General features: G+C 42.2%; 1 protein-coding gene across 1 annotated transcript; it reads right to left on the reverse strand.

The window, feature by feature from the left end:
* Positions 1 to 2,745: 2,745 nt before the first annotated feature.
* LOC109890354 (uncharacterized) lies at positions 2,746 to 17,309 on the reverse strand. Its single transcript, XM_031824107.1, has 5 exons — positions 16,335 to 17,309; positions 11,987 to 12,253; positions 11,765 to 11,836; positions 8,190 to 8,216; positions 2,746 to 4,243 (listed from the first exon to the last, which is right to left on the reverse strand). The coding sequence occupies exons 1-5, from the start codon at positions 16,639 to 16,641 to the stop codon at positions 4,098 to 4,100; spliced, it is 819 nt and encodes a 272-aa protein (XP_031679967.1). The 5' UTR covers positions 16,642 to 17,309; the 3' UTR covers positions 2,746 to 4,097.
* Between the last annotated feature and the right edge of the window lie 2,527 nt (positions 17,310 to 19,836).

The raw sequence follows: 19,836 nt of genomic DNA on the forward strand, positions 1-19,836 counted from the left end.
TGTGTTTGGGGATAGTACTGTGTAAATGTGATATGAGAGCTGTGTGAGTGTGGACATAAGTGTTCATCTGAAATGTGCATGATGAACTGATTGAAATTTGGATGATAAGTTTCGATATATAACGTTATCTTGGGGTTCTGTCCTCCACGGCCCATCATAGTCTGGGACTGCTAGTAATATCACAGGATGTTATTTTCTATGTATGGGAATTAGCGGCAAGTCTATCGTTTCTGAGAGCCGTTGAGGATTCGTGTGGCGCAGTATTTCCATGACCCGCCGGGCAGCGTCCAGGAAACCAAAGGTCTTTGGGTTCTGGGGAAGTATGGTTGCAAAGCTGAACCTTGTAGCAGCTTAGTCGTTGAAAACGCACATGGATTGATTGATGTGAGTAGCTATGATTTATAATGTTATATATGGATTCTGTGAAGATAACGTTTTGCATTGTATGACTGTCTTAAAAAGGTCTGGGAAATATTCTCAGAAAAAGATTGGCATATATCCACTTTTGGCAAAGGTATCGGACTTGACTTACCTCTAACCAATACAACTATAAACGCTTATGGTATTTTCTCCATCCTGGTAATACATTAAAGAAAATGCTCATAATCAATTACATCACTTTTTATTAGTCACATGCGCCGAATACAACAGGTAGGTACAGTGAAATGCTTCCTTACGAGCCCCTAACCAACTGTGCAGTTTCAAAAAAATGTGAATAAGAGATTAAAGAGCAGCAGTATAATAACAATAGCGAGACTATATACAGAGGGGTACCGATACAGAGTCAATGTGCAGGGTCACCGGTTAGTTGAGGTAGTATGTACATGTAGGTGGAGTTATTAAAGTGACTATGCATAGATGACAACAGAGAGTAGCAGTGTTGTAAAGAGTGGGTGGGGGGCACTGGAAGTAGTCTGGGTAGCCATTTGACTAGGTGTTCAGGAGTCTTAAGTCTTGGGGGTAGAAGCTATTTAGAAGCCTCTTGGACCTAGACTTGGCTCTCCGGTACCACTTTCTGTGCAGTAGCAGAGAGAACAGTCTATGACTAGGGTGCCTGGTGTCTTTGACCATTTTTAGGGCCTTCCTCAGACACCGCCTGGTATAGAGGTCCTGGATGGTAGGAAGCTTGGCCCCAGTGATGTACTGGGCCGTATGTACCACCCTCTGTAGCACCTTACGGTCGGAGGCCGAGCAGTTGCCATGCCAAGCAGTAAAGCAACCAGTCAGGATGCTCTCGATGGTGCAACTGAAAAACCTTTTGAGGATCTGAGGACCCATGCCAAATATTTTCAGTCTCCTGATAGGGAAAAGGGGCTGAACAGAACCAATGCAAAGAAAGTCAAAGTCAAAGCCCCCTCTCATACCTTACCTGCCTACCCACCACTTAACTAACTTAGCACCACCTGGTGCGCTAACCAAAATACAGGGGGTGGTCCATCCAGGTCTTACCTAGTGTGCATAGACAGTAAATACTACAGGTTGTGTATGGCCGCAGGCCTCTTGCCTAAGCACTCCCTAGGTGCCTTCCCCTTCGGGAACAATAACAGAATAATACAAACAAATTCAATAATCATTCAATAATCAAACAAATTCAACAATAATGACTCAAATCTGGATTTCTGATTGTACAGTGGGCAAAAAAGTATTTAGTCAGCCACCAATTGTGCAAGTTCTCTCACTTAAAAAGATGAGAGAGGCCTGTAATTTTTATCATAGGTACACTTCAACTATGACAGACAAAATTTGAAAAAAATCCAGAAAATCTCATTGTAGGATTTTTAATGATGACAGAGGTCAAATGTTTTCTGTAAGTCTTCACAAGGTTTTCACACACTGTTGCTGGTATTTTGGCCCATTCCTCCTTACAGATCTCCTCTAGAGCAGTGATATTTTGGGTCTGTTGCTGGGCAACACAGACTTTCAACTCCCTCCAGAGATTTTCTATGGGGTTGAGATCTGGAGACTGGCTAGGCCACTCCAGGACCTTGAAAGGCTTCTTACGAAGCCACTCCTTTGTTGCCTGGGCGGTGTGTTTGGGATCATTGTCATGCTGAAAGACCCAGCCACGTTTCATCTTCAATGCCCTTGCTGATGGTAGGCTTTGTTACTTTGGTCCCAGCTCTCTGCAGGTCATTCACTAGGTCCCCCCGTGTGGTTCTGGGATTTTTGCTCACCGTTCTAGTGATCATTTTGACCCCACGGGGTGAGATCTTGCGTGGATCCCCAGATCGATGGAGATTATCAGTGGTATTGTATGTCTTCCATTTCCTAATAAATGCTCCCACAGTTGATTTCTTCAAACCAAGCTCCTTACCTATTGCAGATTCAGTCTTCCCAGCCTGGTGCAGGTCTACATTTTTGTTTCTGGTGTCCTTTGACAGCTCTTTGGTCTTGGCCATAGTGGAGTTTGGAGTGTGACTGTTTGAGGTTGTGGACAGGTGTCTTTTATACTGATAACAAGTTCAAACAGGTGCCATTAATACAGGTAACGAGTGGAGGACAGAGGAGCCTCTTAAAGAAGAAGTTACAGGTCTGTGAGAGCCAGAAATCTTGCTTGTTTGTAGGTGAACAAATACTTATTTTCCACCATAATTTGCAAATAAATTCATTAAAATCCTACAATGTGATTTTCTGGATTTTTTCTCTTTCATTTTGTCTGTCATAATGTAAGTGTACCTATGATGAAAATTACAGGCCTCTCTCATCTTTTTAAGTGGGAGAACTTGCACAATTGGTGGCTGACTAAATACTTTTTTGCCCCATTGTAATTCAAATATTGACATGGTTTTCTTAGCTACATACTGCAGCAAGTGTTTGTTTTAAGATGTAAACTAAACGATTTAGCGCCTTTCTCAGTTCAAATTGAAATACTTATTTATTCAACATGAATAGCAAGGCGATTGAGGTAATACGTTTTTGTGTTGCCTAATAGCCTGCTAGAATAGGCTACTGAGAACGGTGTCATAATTTCAATCACTGAATTAAATATTAATAATTTGGATATGAACTGAATATATGCTTGTCAACAACAGCCAGTGTTTGTTTTATTACCTGTAGCCTAATCTGACGGGTTGTTACCTAAATCTAATGTTTTCTATAAACAGCTGATCGGCATTAGAACTGTGAACATGATCACAATTGATTACTTCCAATTGAATGATTGTTATCAGTATGTGGATGGTAATGTTATTAGTGGTTTGAATACACTAATAATTCAATGTTTTAGTTGACAGGTGAAAGAGAGTGGTGCGCTGGGCTCGAGCGGGCTGTAAGGGATGCATGTGGGATATTTGGAGCAGAGGTATGAATAGTTGAATGGGAGATGTTTGACAATTTCTAATTATTATTACTCAATGTCATAGTTTGCGTAACACCAGTGATTTAAGCAGGAATGTAATGTCATCTAAAACGATAATTGGTTTCCATTACGTGGAACAGAATCTGAGATTGAAGTAAATGTTTTAGTATCGAATATTAAGCTGATAAGACGGCACCAACTTTTTGAGGACCCTAGATTTGTTAAACAACAGGTTTTATACGTTCACTAAATCAATGCAACAGGTGAAAATGATAATGTTACCAGAAAGTGGCTCTGGGATTGTTTACTTTAGAAGGTGTCTATTCCGCTTACTGGGAAACTGTATCATCTGATGTGTCTGAAGTATAATTCTGGATACGCGTGGTTTTATCAAGGCTTCCTGCCCAAAATGCAACATTTTTTGGATACAGCATAGTGAAAACAAAGTACATGTTTATTATTTTCAGGACTGATGGAATGTCCACCACCCAGTTGTCTGAGTTTTTACCAAGGATTCTGTATCTCTCCCTTTGAAATGTTTCTTGAGGCAGGTGCCTTGGGAGAAGAGTTAGTGAAATTCCCGCACCTCCATTTCCCTCTCCTTTTTCAGCTGTGTTCAGGTCGCCCCCCGGGCCTCCGCCTCTTTTGGAATTGCCGCAATCGCCGCCTCCGCCGCAATCGCCGCCTCCTCCGCAAATGCCACCTCCTCCGCAATCGCCGCCTCTGCAATCACTGCCATCGCCGCCGCCATCGCCGCCATCGCCGCCTCCATCGCCGCCTCCACCGCAATCGCTGCCGCCTACGCAGCAATCGTCGCCGCCGCCTCCTCCACAATCGCCGCCTGCGCATTCGCCTCCGCCGTCGCCGCCGCCTCAACAATCGCCGCCGCAGCCGGTCCGCCGCCGGCCCCTGTACCGCCACCCCTTTTAGGCTCACCATCGCGCCCTGAGGAAACAGTATACTACAATATACTACAGCCTCTGCTGAACCACCAGTGTTTCACAGACATCAACATTTGTTCCCAGCAAAAAGAGTAGAGAAGGTTCCTTGAAGTTAATTGAAGTATTTGCCCTTTAATTTTGCGTAAGGTTATGAGACCTTGGAAATGTTCTGGATTTACTGCTGTGTAAGTAAAGGTCTCTAGTTCAATTAAAACTCATTTCTGGTGATGCCATTAGGGGAACAGTAACCTCTGCAGAAACACACACAGAAGGACAACATCAATAACAATAAAATATATTTCACAGCGGTTTAGATGGTACAACTATCCTCTACACCAGGTGTTCCCAAACCCCCAGGGTTACACACAATGCCGTCGGGGGTACGCCACATAAAAATGTGATTCACAGTCCATGTATATTTTCCAACGGGGCTATACATTTGGGTGGGTTTTTTCTCTCTTGGGGATTCCACTAACGGTCCGCATGTAGCCAAACGTAGCTGTTGTTCATTCCGTTTGCTGGAAAATGTATAAATGGTTCTTTAAAAAAGGCCCGCGTCCATTGATACACATACCAGCTCTACTGGTAGTACTGCTACTGGTAGTACTGCTACTACCAGCAGTAATACACCTGCACCTGTCGACAACAAGTTCCAGCTAGCATGGATACTGACAGTTGTGAATCTGATGCAGACAAAGAGCTACTGCCCCCTTACCCGGGAAAGCACCAAACAACAGACAGGGATGTTGGACCATCGTAGAGGCGCAAATATGATGAGAACTACATTGATTTGGGGTTCACTTATTTTGGGAGAAGTGCCTTTCCTCAGTCACAGTGTGTTATATGTGCAAAAGTACTATCTCACAACTGGATGAAACCTTCACTCTTGCGCAGACATTTAGAAACAAAACATGCCAATTTGAAAAATAAGCCACAGGAGTTTTGAGCGAGAATAAAGCTGATTTTCAAGTAGTAAGACATGTATAAAAGCAACAGATACTATTAATAAGAAGGGGGTAGAAGCATCTTATATGATGAGCTACCGAGTGGCCAGGACGGATAAGCCCCATACTATTGTGGGGGACTTAATTATTTCTGCTGCCGCGGATATGGATGGGACAATGCTGGGGGAAAGGCCAAAAAAAACAGACAGACAATGCCTTCATCAAACAACACTGTTTCACGACGTATCAGTGACATGGCAGGAGATTTGTGGAAACAATTACTGCTTTGCATAAAAGCCAGTTAATTATATGCGTTACAGCTGATTCCAAGATGGCGTAGCAGTCAGACGTGTGTTTTGTCCCGTCCTGTCCCATGTAAATATAGTTTTTTGCTTGTTCTTTCCCCTTTGTATATATCTTAATCTCACTTTCCATCTACGGACTGAATATACTCTCTTGCAACCCGCCTCACCCAATGTGGTATGTATCTGCTATGTTTATACTTTAGAACCGGAACCCCCTTCAGCAACTAGCTAGCTAACTAACTACGAGCTAGTAGTCAGTTAGCCACTTCAGCCTTAACTTGGACACCAGCCAGCCTCAGCTCAGTCAAAACCTGCCAGTCTACACAGCGCAATATCAATCCAGAGTATATCGTACTGCTTTTTCTCTACCACATCTCCGGATTCCTACCGCAAACTCTGAACCTTTACACCGGATCATCGCAGCTAGCTAGCTGCAATCCGAGTGGCTACTCCTGGCTAACGTCTCTGTCCCGAAGCAAGCACCAGTTAGCCTTGAGCTAGCCTCAAACTAGGAGTAGCTAGGAGGTCCACAATACCTCTTTTGCCAATTGGCCTGGACCCTTTACTGCCCGACACGGAGCCCCACCAATCCATCACAACTGGCCTGCCGAAGTAATCGTCCGAGGTGGTTTCAACAGGCTCTTCCGTTGCGACGTCGCCTGAAGCCCATCTTGCTTGCCCCGGCCCGCTAGCTGTCTGAATCGCCGTGTCTTCCCTAGCGTAGTAGCGACTACTGAATCGGTTCCCTCACTCATCTATTGCTACTCATTGGACCATATGATCACTCGGCTACACATGCCTCTCCCTAATGTCAATATGCCTTGTCTTTTGCTGTTTTGGTTAGTTTTTGTCTTTGTTTGATTTGGGTCAAACGTTTCAGGTAGCCTTCCACAAGCTTCCCACAATAAGTTTGGTGAATTCTGGCCATTTCCTCCTGACAGAACTGGTGTAACGGAGTCAGGTTTGTAGGCCTTCTTGCTCGCACACGCTTTTTCAGTTCTGCCCACAAATTTTCTATAGGATTGAGGTTTGGGATTTGTGATGGCCATTCCAATACCTTGACTTTGTTGTCCTTAAGCCATTTTGCCACAACTTTGGAAGTATGCTTGGGCTCATTGTCCATTTGGAAGACCCATTTGCAACCAAGCTTTAACTTCTTAACTAATGTCTTGAGATGTTGCTAAATTATACCCACATAATTTTACTTTCCTTTCCTCATGATGCCATCTATTTTGTGAAGTGCACCAGTCCCTCCTGCAGCAAAACACCCCCACAACATGATGCCGCCACCCCCATGCTTCATGGTTGAGATGGTGTTCTTCGGATTGCAAGCCTCCCCCTTTTTCTCCCAAACATAATGATGGTCATTATGGCCAAACAGTTCTATTTTTGTTTCATCAGACCAAGGACATATCTCCAAAAAGCATGATCTTTGTCCCCATCTGCAGTTGCAAACCATAGTCTGGCTTTTTTATGGCGGTTTTGAAGAATTGGCTTCTTCCTTGCTGAGTGGCCTTTCAGGTTATGTCGATATAGGAATCGTTTTACTGTGGATATAGATACTTTCGTACCTGTTTCCTCCAGCATCTTCACAAGGTCCTCTGCTATTGTTCTGGGATTGATTTGCACTTTTTGCACCAAAGTACGTTCATCTCTAGGAGACAGAACCCGTCTCCTTCCTGAGCGGTATGATGGCTGCGTGGTCCCATGTTATATATACTTGCGTACTATTGCTTTTAAAGATGGATGTGGTACCTTCAGGCATTTGGAAATTGCACCAGATTTGTCGAGGTCTACAATTTATTATTTTCTGAGGTCTTGGCTGATTTCTTTTGATTTTCCCATGATGTCAAGCAAAGAGGCACTGAGTTTGAAGGTAGGGCTTGAAATACATCCACAGGTACACCTCCAATTGACTCAAATGTTGTCAATTAGCCTATCAGAAGCTTCTAAAGCCATGACATAATTTTCCTGAATTTTCAAGCTATTTAAAGGCACAGTCAACAGTCAACCCACTGGAATTGTGATACAATGAATTATAAGATACAATGAATTATAAATAATCTGTCTGTCAACAATTGTTGGAAAAATTACTTGTGTCATGCACAAAGTAGATGTCCTAACCGACTTGCCAAAACTATAGTTTGTTAACAAGAAATTTGTGGAGTGGTTGAAAAACGAGTTTTAATGACTCCAACCTACAGTAAGTGTAGTTGCTTGACATCATGGGAAAGTCTAAAGGAATCAGCCAAGACCTCAGAAGAAATATTGTAGACCTCGACAAGTCTGGTTCATCCTTGGAAGCAAATTCCAAATGCCTGAAGGTACCACATCCATCTGTAAAAACAATAGTACGCAAGTAACCACCATGGGACCACGCAGCCGTCATACCGCTCAGGAAGGAGACACGTTCTGTCTCCTAGAGATGAACATATTTTGGTGCGAAAAGTGCAAATCAATCCCAGAACAACAGCAAAGGACCTTGTGAAGATGCTGGAGGAAACAGGTACGAAAGTATCTATATCCACAGTAAAACGAGTCCTATATCGACATAGAGTCAAGTTAGGGTAAAACCTACCACAAATTCCACCATTATTAACATTTTCATTCAAATGGTTCTTTGTTTCCAAATGTAAATGATTTTATTGTGAAGCAGTGAATATGAACAATTGATACAGGAAGAGACAGAGAAACATCCTACCTTTCTTTTTCTTCCACACCAACATTCCTGAGGGGTAAAAAAAATATTTATTTTATTTTCCAAGTTGATCCATGGTTCTATAGCTAGTATTCACTATATCAGAGTGAGAAATACCTCTTAAAGTACAAGTCTGCATTAACCATTCTGTCAGCTATTGAGTATGACTTCATCCACATTTACATGCTTAAGCTGCAATAAAAATACATCATTTATGAAAGCACCAATAAACAACATACATACAGTACCTGAACAAGGCCGACTTCAAATCAATGTGAAAGTAACCGGTGCATTAAACAGCTGACGACGAATGCAAACTATGCTAGATAAATCCTACACATCAAATCAAATGTTATTGGTCGCATACACTTGGATAGCAGATGTTAATGTGAGTGTAGCGAAATGCTTGTACAATTTTTTTAAATGTTGTAACAATGTAAGAAATAATACATAAACATGCATTAACACACTGAAATAAAAGGCATACATCAAAAGACTTACTTATGCCTACAATCGAAGGACACATGAAGACAAAAGCTCAAAGAATGACAAATCACAAAATATACACATGCCTTTTTAAAGGGAAGGCTGTGTCCGTGATTCAGCACTGCTGAATGGACAGCTCCTCTGTACAGGTAGGCATAGTGGAGCTCAGTGGTGTGGTGCTGAATGGACAGCTCCTCTGTACAGGTAGGCATAGTGGAGCTCAGTGGTGTGGTGCTGAATGGACAGCTCCTCTGTACAGGTAGGCATAGTGGAGCTCAGTGGTGTGGTGCTGAATGGACAACGCCTCTGTCTAGTAGACAGCTACATTATTCTTCCGTTTTTGGGCAGATTTCAGGGCACGGTTAGGTAGCCTACAATGCGTATATGAAAATGATAACTGGCATGCAGAACTTTATAAATTGTAGGATCAATTGTAAATTGGCACACAAGATGGTTTCCGACCCCCAAGAAGGTTTCCGACCCCCTAGGCTACAGCCACCCTTGTGGAATGGCGCATACAGTGTAGGCCTGTAATGACTTCCCAACAACGGTCTGAGGTGGAGGCCAGGTCATGTGATGCAGCAGTCCATCACTCTCCTTCTTGGTAAAATAGCCCTTAAACAGCCTGGAGGTGTGTCGGGTTATTGTCCTGTTGAATTACAAAATGATAGTCCCACTAAGAGCAAACCTGATGCGATGGCGTATCGCTGCAGAATGCTGTGGTACCCATGCTGGTTAAGTGTGCCTTGAATTCTGATGAGTTCTAAACTTGAGATATTGTTAATTATCAGGTATCCTATTGGAATATTGAGTGCTATAGTCTAGGGTCTAGACCAGAAGTTAATGGTTATCTGTAGGAGGAATGTATATGGTGGAGGCAATTAAGCTTGGAATGTATTGAGTAAAGGATGGGCAATCACATGTGGCAGGCACTGATAAGGATGGAGAGATGTGGTTTAGTGAGGAAGGGGGCCGAGGTCAGACCAGGTCATATTAAGGGAGAAGGAACAGTTTATGGCCACATCACTTAATTTCCTGCCTAGCAATAAAGATGTCATGTTTAGAGAGAAGGAGGATGTCACCCAAATTGGGGTTTATATACTACCACTGGTGGAACCATGTCTTTGTCTTATGCAGCTGTATGACCCAGTGGGTGAATAAACTTGGTTTGAGCTTTATTAAGCATCCGTGGGTTTATTACTCTGTTTATTTAGAACCTAACAGTTGGCGCTGCGAGCAGGGTTCACCCCGATTTACAGTCGAACTAGAGATTCCGAATCAGTGAAACAGGAGCCAGCACCAAAAACAAGGTAGGCACAGTTCCTACACCTGTTACCACTCATGCTGACATGTTGGGGAGATGAGAGTCGTAGGCTGAACCAATTATAGGATACGGACCTAGAATGCCTGAGCTTATTCAGTAGTCCCATTGTATTACCACCAGTTGTAGATTCATGGTATATGGTAAGTCCCGGAAGGTAAGCCCGAGCAGGCTGGTACCTGCAGAGGGTAAGTCCTAAGGGGTAAATCCCAAGTGGGTTGGTTCCTGCGAGGACCATAAAGTATAGGGTAATTCTCGGAAGGTAAGCCCGAGCAGGTTGGTACCTGTAGAGGGTAAGTCCTAGGGGGTAAGTCCCGAGTGGGGTTGGTTCCCTACTAGACCCATAAAGGGAGGGTGAAAGCCCAGCCGCGGTGGCCATAGTGTGTGTGTATGGATAAATTGTCATGCTTGTGTACTAGTACGGCAGATTGTAGAGAAGTAGTCCATGGAGAAGGACAACAGGAGGGAATGTGGATGATGATAAGAAGGTTTCCTATCATTTCTAAAAGAAAGCCACATTCATAGTCAAAAGAAAAGCAATAAGATATTCAAATGCTGTTTGATTTGTGTGTATTAGCAGTAGCAATAAGGAAAGAGGTTGGTTTATGCCCTATTGGGAGGGGGAATCGTGACAGAGTATGTGGCAATAGGAAGACAACTGTGAATGATTTTGGTAATGTGTGTTATCAACAACAGTGATATTTGAGGCATAACACTGGAATAAGACATAAGGTCACCCGTATTCTCCAGTAATACATTTGCAGACGCTATTGGATTGGTTCAAATACAAGGTATTAAGTACCATGACCAATTAATAGGCACAAATACCATAACTATTCTCTGGTGAAGTGGTTAGCGCTACCTTGGAAAATAGTTAATAAAAGGCATGTATTAGAGCCGGGAGTGAAGAAGATCTACACACCCTGGACACCATCAGGAGAGATTTCAGAATAATAACTATTGAAATGGCGACAGACGGCCCCAATTCTCACTATAAAATGGGGCTAGAGGAAGAGAAGTTTAATAAAGCCATAGAGGTGTTGAAAGAGGAGCACGAGCATTCTACCAATTCTCAAATATCGGAAAATTTTTGCAAAATTGTTAAAATTAGTCAGCATTTCCCTGCTAATGGAAAATTCCAATCAAATAAAGAGGGGGTAGTGGACAAGCATTCTCATTGGGATTTAATAGTACAAGCAGCATTGAGAGTGGAAGCTAATTCAGTTTACTCCGCAGATGTACAAGGGGTTAACGCTGCCACCTTGGAAGTCACTAACAGTGGTCTCAATGGCCAAGGTAGGATAAAGAAACAGAGAGGAAAGGGTAGCGAACCTGTGCTAAGGCACCCGGGGATAGCTCCCTGTTTTAGATGTGTGGCTATCGGTCATTGGAAGAACGAGTGTAAGGAATCCGATTAGGTTATTCCATACTGGGCACAGTCCAAATTGATGCCTCCTTGTGACACATTATGAATGAAGACTGTGACCTCCGGCAGGTGGTGCATCTAACCCCTTGTCTTGACTGTTTTAGGCTGGGTTTCTGTACAGCACTTTGAGATATCAGCTGATGTACGAAGGGCTATATAAATACATTTGATATGATTTGATTTTGATTTGATTTAACAGTAGCCTGAACACTACTGTAAAAACAGGTAGAACAGGTATCCCCTTCAGGGGGTATAGCTCACTGTTGTTGCTGCTGTTATGTCAATCTGTGCTTCACAACTATGTACATGTGCAGTGCTCTGTTACTATATATGTGCTGTTCTTACCTGTTATGACAATGAAAACAGTTGCTACAATGGCAGTGACAACAACACCAACAAAATCTCTGTTGGAAGGCTCTGAAATGAAAACACATTTTATATTGATACTTTGACAGGAGTTGATCAGGAATTCAACATAGTGCAGCATTCAAAATGTCCTACAACACTAGCAGTGTTACTGACATACCAATACATAAGACTGTAACACACTTATGAGTGTCCACTCACCTGAACCAAACACCTCTTCACCTGGCTCACTGACTTCCCCACTAACAGTGTTGTTCAGCTTGCAGATGTAATTGTAACTGTTGGTTGAATTGCCAGTGTGGCTTTTAGAAACAATCAGCAGTTTTCCTCCAACAACCCACGGCCCCTCTCCCTCTTTCCAGCTGTAGGTGACTGGTTCAGCATCAGTGGTGTCACCTTCACAGGTCAGAGTGCAGGAGGTTTTGTCTGGGTTACAGGAAGAAGTGATTGTAGGTTTGGGGACTGCCTCTGTAAATAAAGGAAAGAAACAGGAATCATTTGGGAAAATACTTGTGAGGCACTGAATAACCTGCTGTTTCTAAACAACCACGCACACATACACACGTACATCAGTGACGACCCGTATTCAGGGGGGGGGGGGGCTTTCCTGTTTTGCATGCTATTTGGGCATTAATACGTGTCACATATCAGTTTGCAAACAATTTTTTTATTTTTATTTCACCTTTATTTAACCAGGTAGGCTAGTTGAGAACAAGTTCTCATTTGCAACTGCGACCTGGCCAAGATAAAGCATAGCAGTGTGAGCAGACAACAAAGAGTTACATATGGAGTAAACAATTAACAAGTCAATAACACAGTAGAAAACAAAGGGGGAGTCTATATACAATGTGTGCAAAAGGCATGAGGTAGGCAAATAATTACAATTTTGCAGATTAACACTGGAGTGATGAATGATCAGATGGTCATGTACAGGTAGAGATATTGTTGTGCAAAAGAGCAGAAAAGTAAATAAATAAAAACAGTATGGGGATGAGGTAGGTGAAAAAGGGTGGGCTATTTACCAATAGACTATGTACAGCTGCAGCGATCGGTTAGCTGCTCAGATAGCTGATGTTTGAAGTTGGTGAGGGAGATAAAAGTCTCCAACTTCAGCGATTTTTGCAATTCGTTCCAGTCACAGGCAGCAGAGTACTGGAACGAAAGGCGGAATTAGGTGTTGGCTTTAGGGATGATCAGTGAGATACACCTGCTGGAGCGCGTGCTACGGATGGGTGTTGCCATCGTGACCAGTGAGCTGAGATAAGGCGGAGCTTTACCTAGCATGGACTTGTAGATGACCTGGAGCCAGTGGGTCTGGCGACGAATATGTAGTGAGGGCCAGCCGACTAGAGCATACAAGTCGCAGTGGTGGGTGGTATAAGGTGCTTTAGTGACAAAACGGATGGCACTGTGATAGACTGCATCCAGTTTGCTGAGTAGAGTGTTGGAAGCCATTTTGTAGATGACATCGCCGAAGTTGAGGATCGGTAGGATAGTCAGTTTTACTAGGGTAAGCTTGGCGGCGTGAGTGAAGGAGGCTTTGTTGCGGAATAGAAAGCCGACTCTTGATTTGATTTTCGATTGGAGATGTTTGATATGAGTCTGGAAGGAGAGTTTGCAGTCTAGCCAGACACCTAGGTACTTATAGACGTCCACATATTCTAGGTCGGAACCATCCAGGGTGGTGATGCTAGTCGGGCATGCGGGTGCAGGCAGCGACCGGTTGAAAAGCATGCATTTGGTTTTACTAGCGTTTAAGAGCAGTTGGAGGCCACGGAAGGAGTGTTGTATGGCATTGAAGCTTGTTTGGAGGTTAGATAGCACAGTGTCCAAAGACGGGCCGAAAGTATATAGAATGGTGTCGTCTGCGTAGAGGTGGATCAGGGAGTCGCCCGCAGCAAGAGCAACATCATTGATATACACAGAGAAAAGTGTCGGCCCGAGAATTGAACCCTGTGGCACCCCCATAGAGACTGCCAGAGGACCGGACAGCATGCCCTCCGATTTGACACACTGAACTCTGTCTGCAAAGTAATTGGTGAACCAGGCAAGGCAGTCATCCGAAAAACCAAGGCTACTGAGTCTGCCGATAAGAATATGGTGATTGACAGAGTCGAAAGCCTTGGCAAGGTCGATGAAGACGGCTGCACAGTACTGTCTTTTATCGATGGCGGTTATGATATCGTTTAGTACCTTGAGTGTGGCTGAGGTGCACCCATGACTCGGAAACCAGATTGCACAGCGGAGAAGGTACGGTGGGATTCGAGATGGTCAGTGACCTGTTTGTTGACTTGGCTTTCGAAGACCTTAGATAGGCAGGGCAGGATGGATATAGGTCTGTAACAGTTTGGGTCCAGGGTGTCTCCCCCTTTGAAGAGGGGGATGACTGCGGCAGCTTTCCAATCCTTGGGGATCTCAGACGATATGAAAGAGAGGTTGAACAGGCTGGTAATAGGGGTTGCGACAATGGTGGCAGATAGTTTCAGAAATAGAGGGTCCAGATTGTCAAGCCCAGCTGATTTGTACGGGTCCAGGTTTTGCAGCTCTTTCAGAACATCTGCTATCTGGATTTGGGTAAAGGAGAACCTGGAGAGGCTTGGGCGAGGAGCTGCGGGGGGGCGGAGCTGTTGGCCGAGGTTGAAGTAGCCAGGCGGAAGGCATGGCCAGCCGTTGAGAAATGCTTATTGAAGTTTTCGATAATCATGGATTTATCAGTGGTGACCGTGTTACCTAGCCTCAGTGCAGTGGGCAGCTGGGAGGAGGTTTTAAACAATGTTTAAAAAATATGTATATAATTGAGTTAATAAAGCCGCATACAAACATGGTCTCTTTTTTATTTTCTTGAGTAATGCAGCTCCAAAATGCAGGTGTTTCAGCCTAGCTCAGTGCTTTCTGTGGTGGTGGTTCGAGCCAGCAGAGAATGGCTCAGTGTTCTGTCACTCATGGGGACACCATGTCATTGACAGGTTTATGTCCTTAGTAAGGGTAGACATCCGAAATGTCAGCCCTTTGGGTCCTGCCATAGAGTTATATTACAAGTGCCCTTCCAAGAAGGCTCAAGGTCATTGGCCACAGACAAAATGACATCAAATCACATTATATGTAACGTATCTTTGATTGGACTGATTATGTCAACATCATACTTTCAAAGTCTTACCTAGCAGTCATCATCATGAATCAAGTCGACAATCTACTGGCAAATCCTTTTTAATCCTTGTCATATGAAGAGAAATAATGAAGAGAAATGATAGATAAAACATATGGGTTGAAAAGTTGGAGTTGGAAATCGCAAATTAAACAAGGAGTGGTATGGAAGCAATCAGTGGCTAACTGCAGCATTGCAAAGCAACCACTAGCCTGCTATTCAATGGAGTGGCTGTGTGGTCCCACCATAAATCCAGAGAATGCCAGACTTTGATGACAAAGTCTGATGACAAAATTTGCCCACATAGGACCACCTTCCTGTTTAAGTGAGCACATCACAAGGTGAGTCCAAAAATGTATTGTATGCTGCTGCATAAATGATGTAATACGCCAGGGAGATAGATATGTATACTGTAGCTAAGAAAGTAATACTAAGTGTATGCTGTGTAGTAAGCTGTTAGCAGCCCATGTGCTGATAATAATTTGGTCTATTTTCACCGAAGTGGTATTATAAACACATAACTCGTTCCCCGGTGTGTGCTTGATTTGACAGTGCCACTGATAGTAGTTGTGCCACGTGCATATTCAGGACACCAACATTCTATAATAGAATTGTGTTATTTGACGCGTCAAATTAAAAGCTTATTTAACGCGTAAAATAGTGTTATCTGACATTTATCTTTTTTGACACGCAAATGGCGTTCAATGTGCCTCACCATGATAATTTGGTCTATTTTCACCTCTTAATTCAGCCTACTGTTCTAACTTGGTGTTGCACATGTAGTCTATAACCTGTTTTAGAGAAATGTAATCATTGAATATTGTAAGAGCTTTCACTGTCTGTTTATATGCCCCCTTTATTTATCCTACGGTTCTGACTTGGTGTAAAGGGAAAACACTGTAAGAACGGCCCATGTTTTGAATTCTGTCATTGTACATTTCAAAAGTGCTGAACAAATAATTATATTGACTATGTCCACCATTGCTCGCTCATTAATGTCTTAATCGAAATTGCGGAATGCCTCATATCCGCTTGTCGTCCCCTTATGCAATAGTTTGTACATCTCAATTGTCAGTAGAAACCACATTTGTTTAAGCAAGTCAGCCATATCAGCTATATTTTTTTAAAGGCTGTAAATGAGGTCAAATTAACTGTTTTGCTGCCAGACATGGTTCTGCTGATATCCAGGTGTAGCAGTGGTAAGGTGTTGGGACTGCAGTTGGGACTCTGATGTTGGAACAGCTTTATATAGGCCCTAACAGTTTAGTCACCGTTATAGTGCAATGAATGTATTGTTTAGTGTTGTGTTGAGTAGTACATTGTGCTTTGCTGGCATGCATCGTACATATTTTTTTCCCCACCAAGATCTACATGCTAAACACACACACACACAGAAACACTTACTGATAACAGATAATGTATATGTCTTGTCTAGCAGTTTGCTGTTGAACTCCACAGAATAAACTCCACTGTCTGTTTTCATCAATCCACTGATTCTCAGTTCTCCAGTAGTCTGGTCCAGGGTCGTACGGTTTATGAAGGTACCATAGATGTCCAGACCATAATCCTTGTACCACTCTGCCACCTTGTTCTTCCCATGCTTCCATAGGATGCTTGTGATGTGGTCAGGCACTGTGGACTTCTCTGGCTTCAACACCAGATCACCTTCCACTTGATGATAAAGATCTGGAAAAGCAGACATTTCATACATGCATCAGAATATCAATGTATCCAGGGTAACACATTACGGTTAGGGTATAAATATGTAGTCCTAACCCTATTGGCATTGAAAGAGACCTTTACTGTTTATATCAAGAATTCTGATCGCTGGGCATATCTGCCCTATGTAGTCTGCAAACTTTGACTAGTATTTTCCCCATCACCACCACTGGAGCAGAAATGTATCTAGACTACACCACATATTAAAGTATTTGTCTACACCCTGCCCCTTATTATATCACTAGCTAGGTTTCCATCCAATCTGCAACAGAGTTTCATGCGAATATTCTAAAATCTGCATGAAACAATATGCACATTTTCCCACAGGAGATACAGTATGTTACCAATAAACAGACGCTTTGCATGTAAAAGGTTGTGTGATGATGTAGTGTACATACAAATAAATGTGTCCATTCATTTCCCATGTTCAACTCCACTGATGGTTCATCACAAAAACTGTTGTGTTATATAGACTGCTGTGTTATATAGACTGTTGTGTTATATAGACTGCTGTGTTATATAGACTGTTGTGTTATATAGACTGTTGTGTTATATAGACTGTTGTGTTAAATAGACTGTTGTGTTAAATAGACTGCTGTGTTAAATAGACTGCTGTGTTATATAGACTGCTGTGTTATATAGACTGCTGTGTTATATAGACTGTTGTGTTATATAGACTGTTGTGTTATATAGACTGTTGTGTTATATAGACTGTTGTGTTATATAGACTGTTGTGTTATATAGACTGTTGTGTTAAATAGACTGTTGTGTTAAATAGACTGTTGTGTTAAATAGACTGTTGTGTTATATAGACTGTTGTGTTATATAGACTACTGTGTTATATAGACTACTGTGTTATATAGACTGTTGTGTTATATAGACTGCTGTGTTATAGACTGTTGTGTTATATAGACTGTTGTGTTATATAGACTGTTGTGTTATATAGACTACTGTGTTATATAGACTACTGTGTTATATAGACTGTTGTGTTATATAGACTACTGTGTTATATAGACTGTTGTGTTATATAGACTGTTGTGTTATATAGCAAATGTGCCGACTCTGGTCTTGACACATGCGCTTTAGCCAACAGCTACAGTGGGGGTAAACTATCTACATTATGACAGTATTATGGATAATAGTGATTATTATTTGTATTTGCCAAACGGCAGCAAAGCATCGATCATCATGTCACCAGAATAACACCCTTGATATTTATTGGATAGGAGCATCAAGATCACCGTGAACTTTCACCACCATGTGAAGTTCATCATCATTTATTTCATTTGTACTCTAATAAACTGCATGGTTTCCTGTGTCATAGTGTGCTGCCCACACAACATATTTTTTTATTATTTTGTATTTATTTCACCTTTATTTAAAACTACATCACACCACCACGTACCTCTAGGGGTACCATCCCCCCCTGCTCAACTGACACAGTGGCGCACAGAACGCAAAAATATTTTTTGAAATATTTAACCTCCACACATTAAGAAGTCCAATAGCTCAAATGAAAGATAAACACCTTGTTCATCTAGCCAGCAAGTCAGATTTCTAAAATGTTTTACGGCGAAAAGATAGCACATATTTATGTCAAACCACCACCAAAAGATAGGCTAATTTACATAGCCATATTTGTAGAACAATAGATGCAATCACAAAAGCAGGATTAAAAGAAAAATAATTCACTAACCTTTTGAAAATCTTCATCAGATGACAGGAATAGGACATGTTATACAGTACATTTATGTTTTTTTCAATAATATGCAATTTATATCCATAAATCACTGTTTACATTGAACGTCATGTTCAAAAAATGCTACTAGAATGTCCGGAGAAATTATGATAACTCTGCCAGATAACAGAAATACACATTATAAACGTTGGCTAAATATACATGTTCTACATATAGTTAGAAAGATACACTTCTTCTTAATAAAACAGCTGTGTTACATTTATTTTTAACGTTACAGAATTCGTTCACTTGTCAATAATATGAGACGGCGCTCATAGATTAGCAATATGGCTCCGCTATTTCGGAGTCCACAGAAACACATAATAACCACATAAATATTCCCTTACCTTTGCCGTTGTTCGATCAGAAGTCGTGGAAGAAGTCATACTTACCAAAACCAGCGTTTGCCTTTCAAATGTGTGTCTTTGGGTTATCAAACGCGACTAATTTCGGCTGAAATGCACCCAAAATTCTATGGGTTGCGCATCAAAACTTCAAAATTACATATTATATGTCGACTAAACTGGTCAAACTAAGTTCAGAATCGAGCTAAAACATGTTATAAACATACGTAAAAATCCTTAGCCCGAAAGGACAAGACTATATCGTTTGGTGGATCTTGGAACGAAGAGAGCCAAACACCGAGGCGCGCACGTATTATTGCGTGACCCGAGGGTTTCTTCCCGCCAAAGGGTGAGGGAGCGCGCGATCTTCACAATGCGCCCCATTGAAAGAGGACATCGCGCTGAAGAGATAGGAACTGTTCCCAGATCTGTAGCTGGTTGGGAAGGGTGGGGGCGATGACGTCAAAGTTGGGCCAACTTTTCTGCTGACAGAAAGAGTTTGGAAGAATTTTTATTTTATTTTACCTTTATTTAACTAGGCAAGTCAGTTAAGAACAAATTCTTATTTTCAATGACGGCCTAGGAACAGTGGGTTAACTGCCTGTTCAGGGGCAGAACGGCAGATTTGTACCTTGTCAGCTCGGGGATTTGAACTTGCAACCTTTCAGTTACTAGTCCAACACTCTAACCACTAGGCTACCCTGCTACCCTGCCATCAAAGAATGGCTGCCCTGTGAGTTCTGCTTTACATAGAGACATAATTTGAACGGTTTTAGAAGCTTTAGAGTGTTTTCTATTCAATAATATTTATTATATGCATATATTAGCAATTTTTGACAGATTTTTTGTCAGTTTACTATGGGCACGCATTCCTCCAAAGGGGGCAGTATTCTGCCATAGCCTTAACAGTAAGCTAGTTGAGAACAAGTTCTCATTTACAACTGTGACCTGGCCAAGATAAAGCAAAGCAGTGCGACACAAACAACAACACAGAATTACACATGGAATAAACAAGCATACAGTCAATAACACAATATAAAAAAAAGAAAGTCTATATACAGTGTGTGCAAATGGCGTGAGGAGGTAAGGCGATAAATAGGCCATA

Source organism: Oncorhynchus kisutch, linkage group LG5 (assembly GCF_002021735.2).
Source record: "Oncorhynchus kisutch isolate 150728-3 linkage group LG5, Okis_V2, whole genome shotgun sequence".
Lineage (NCBI taxonomy): Eukaryota > Metazoa > Chordata > Actinopteri > Salmoniformes > Salmonidae > Oncorhynchus > Oncorhynchus kisutch.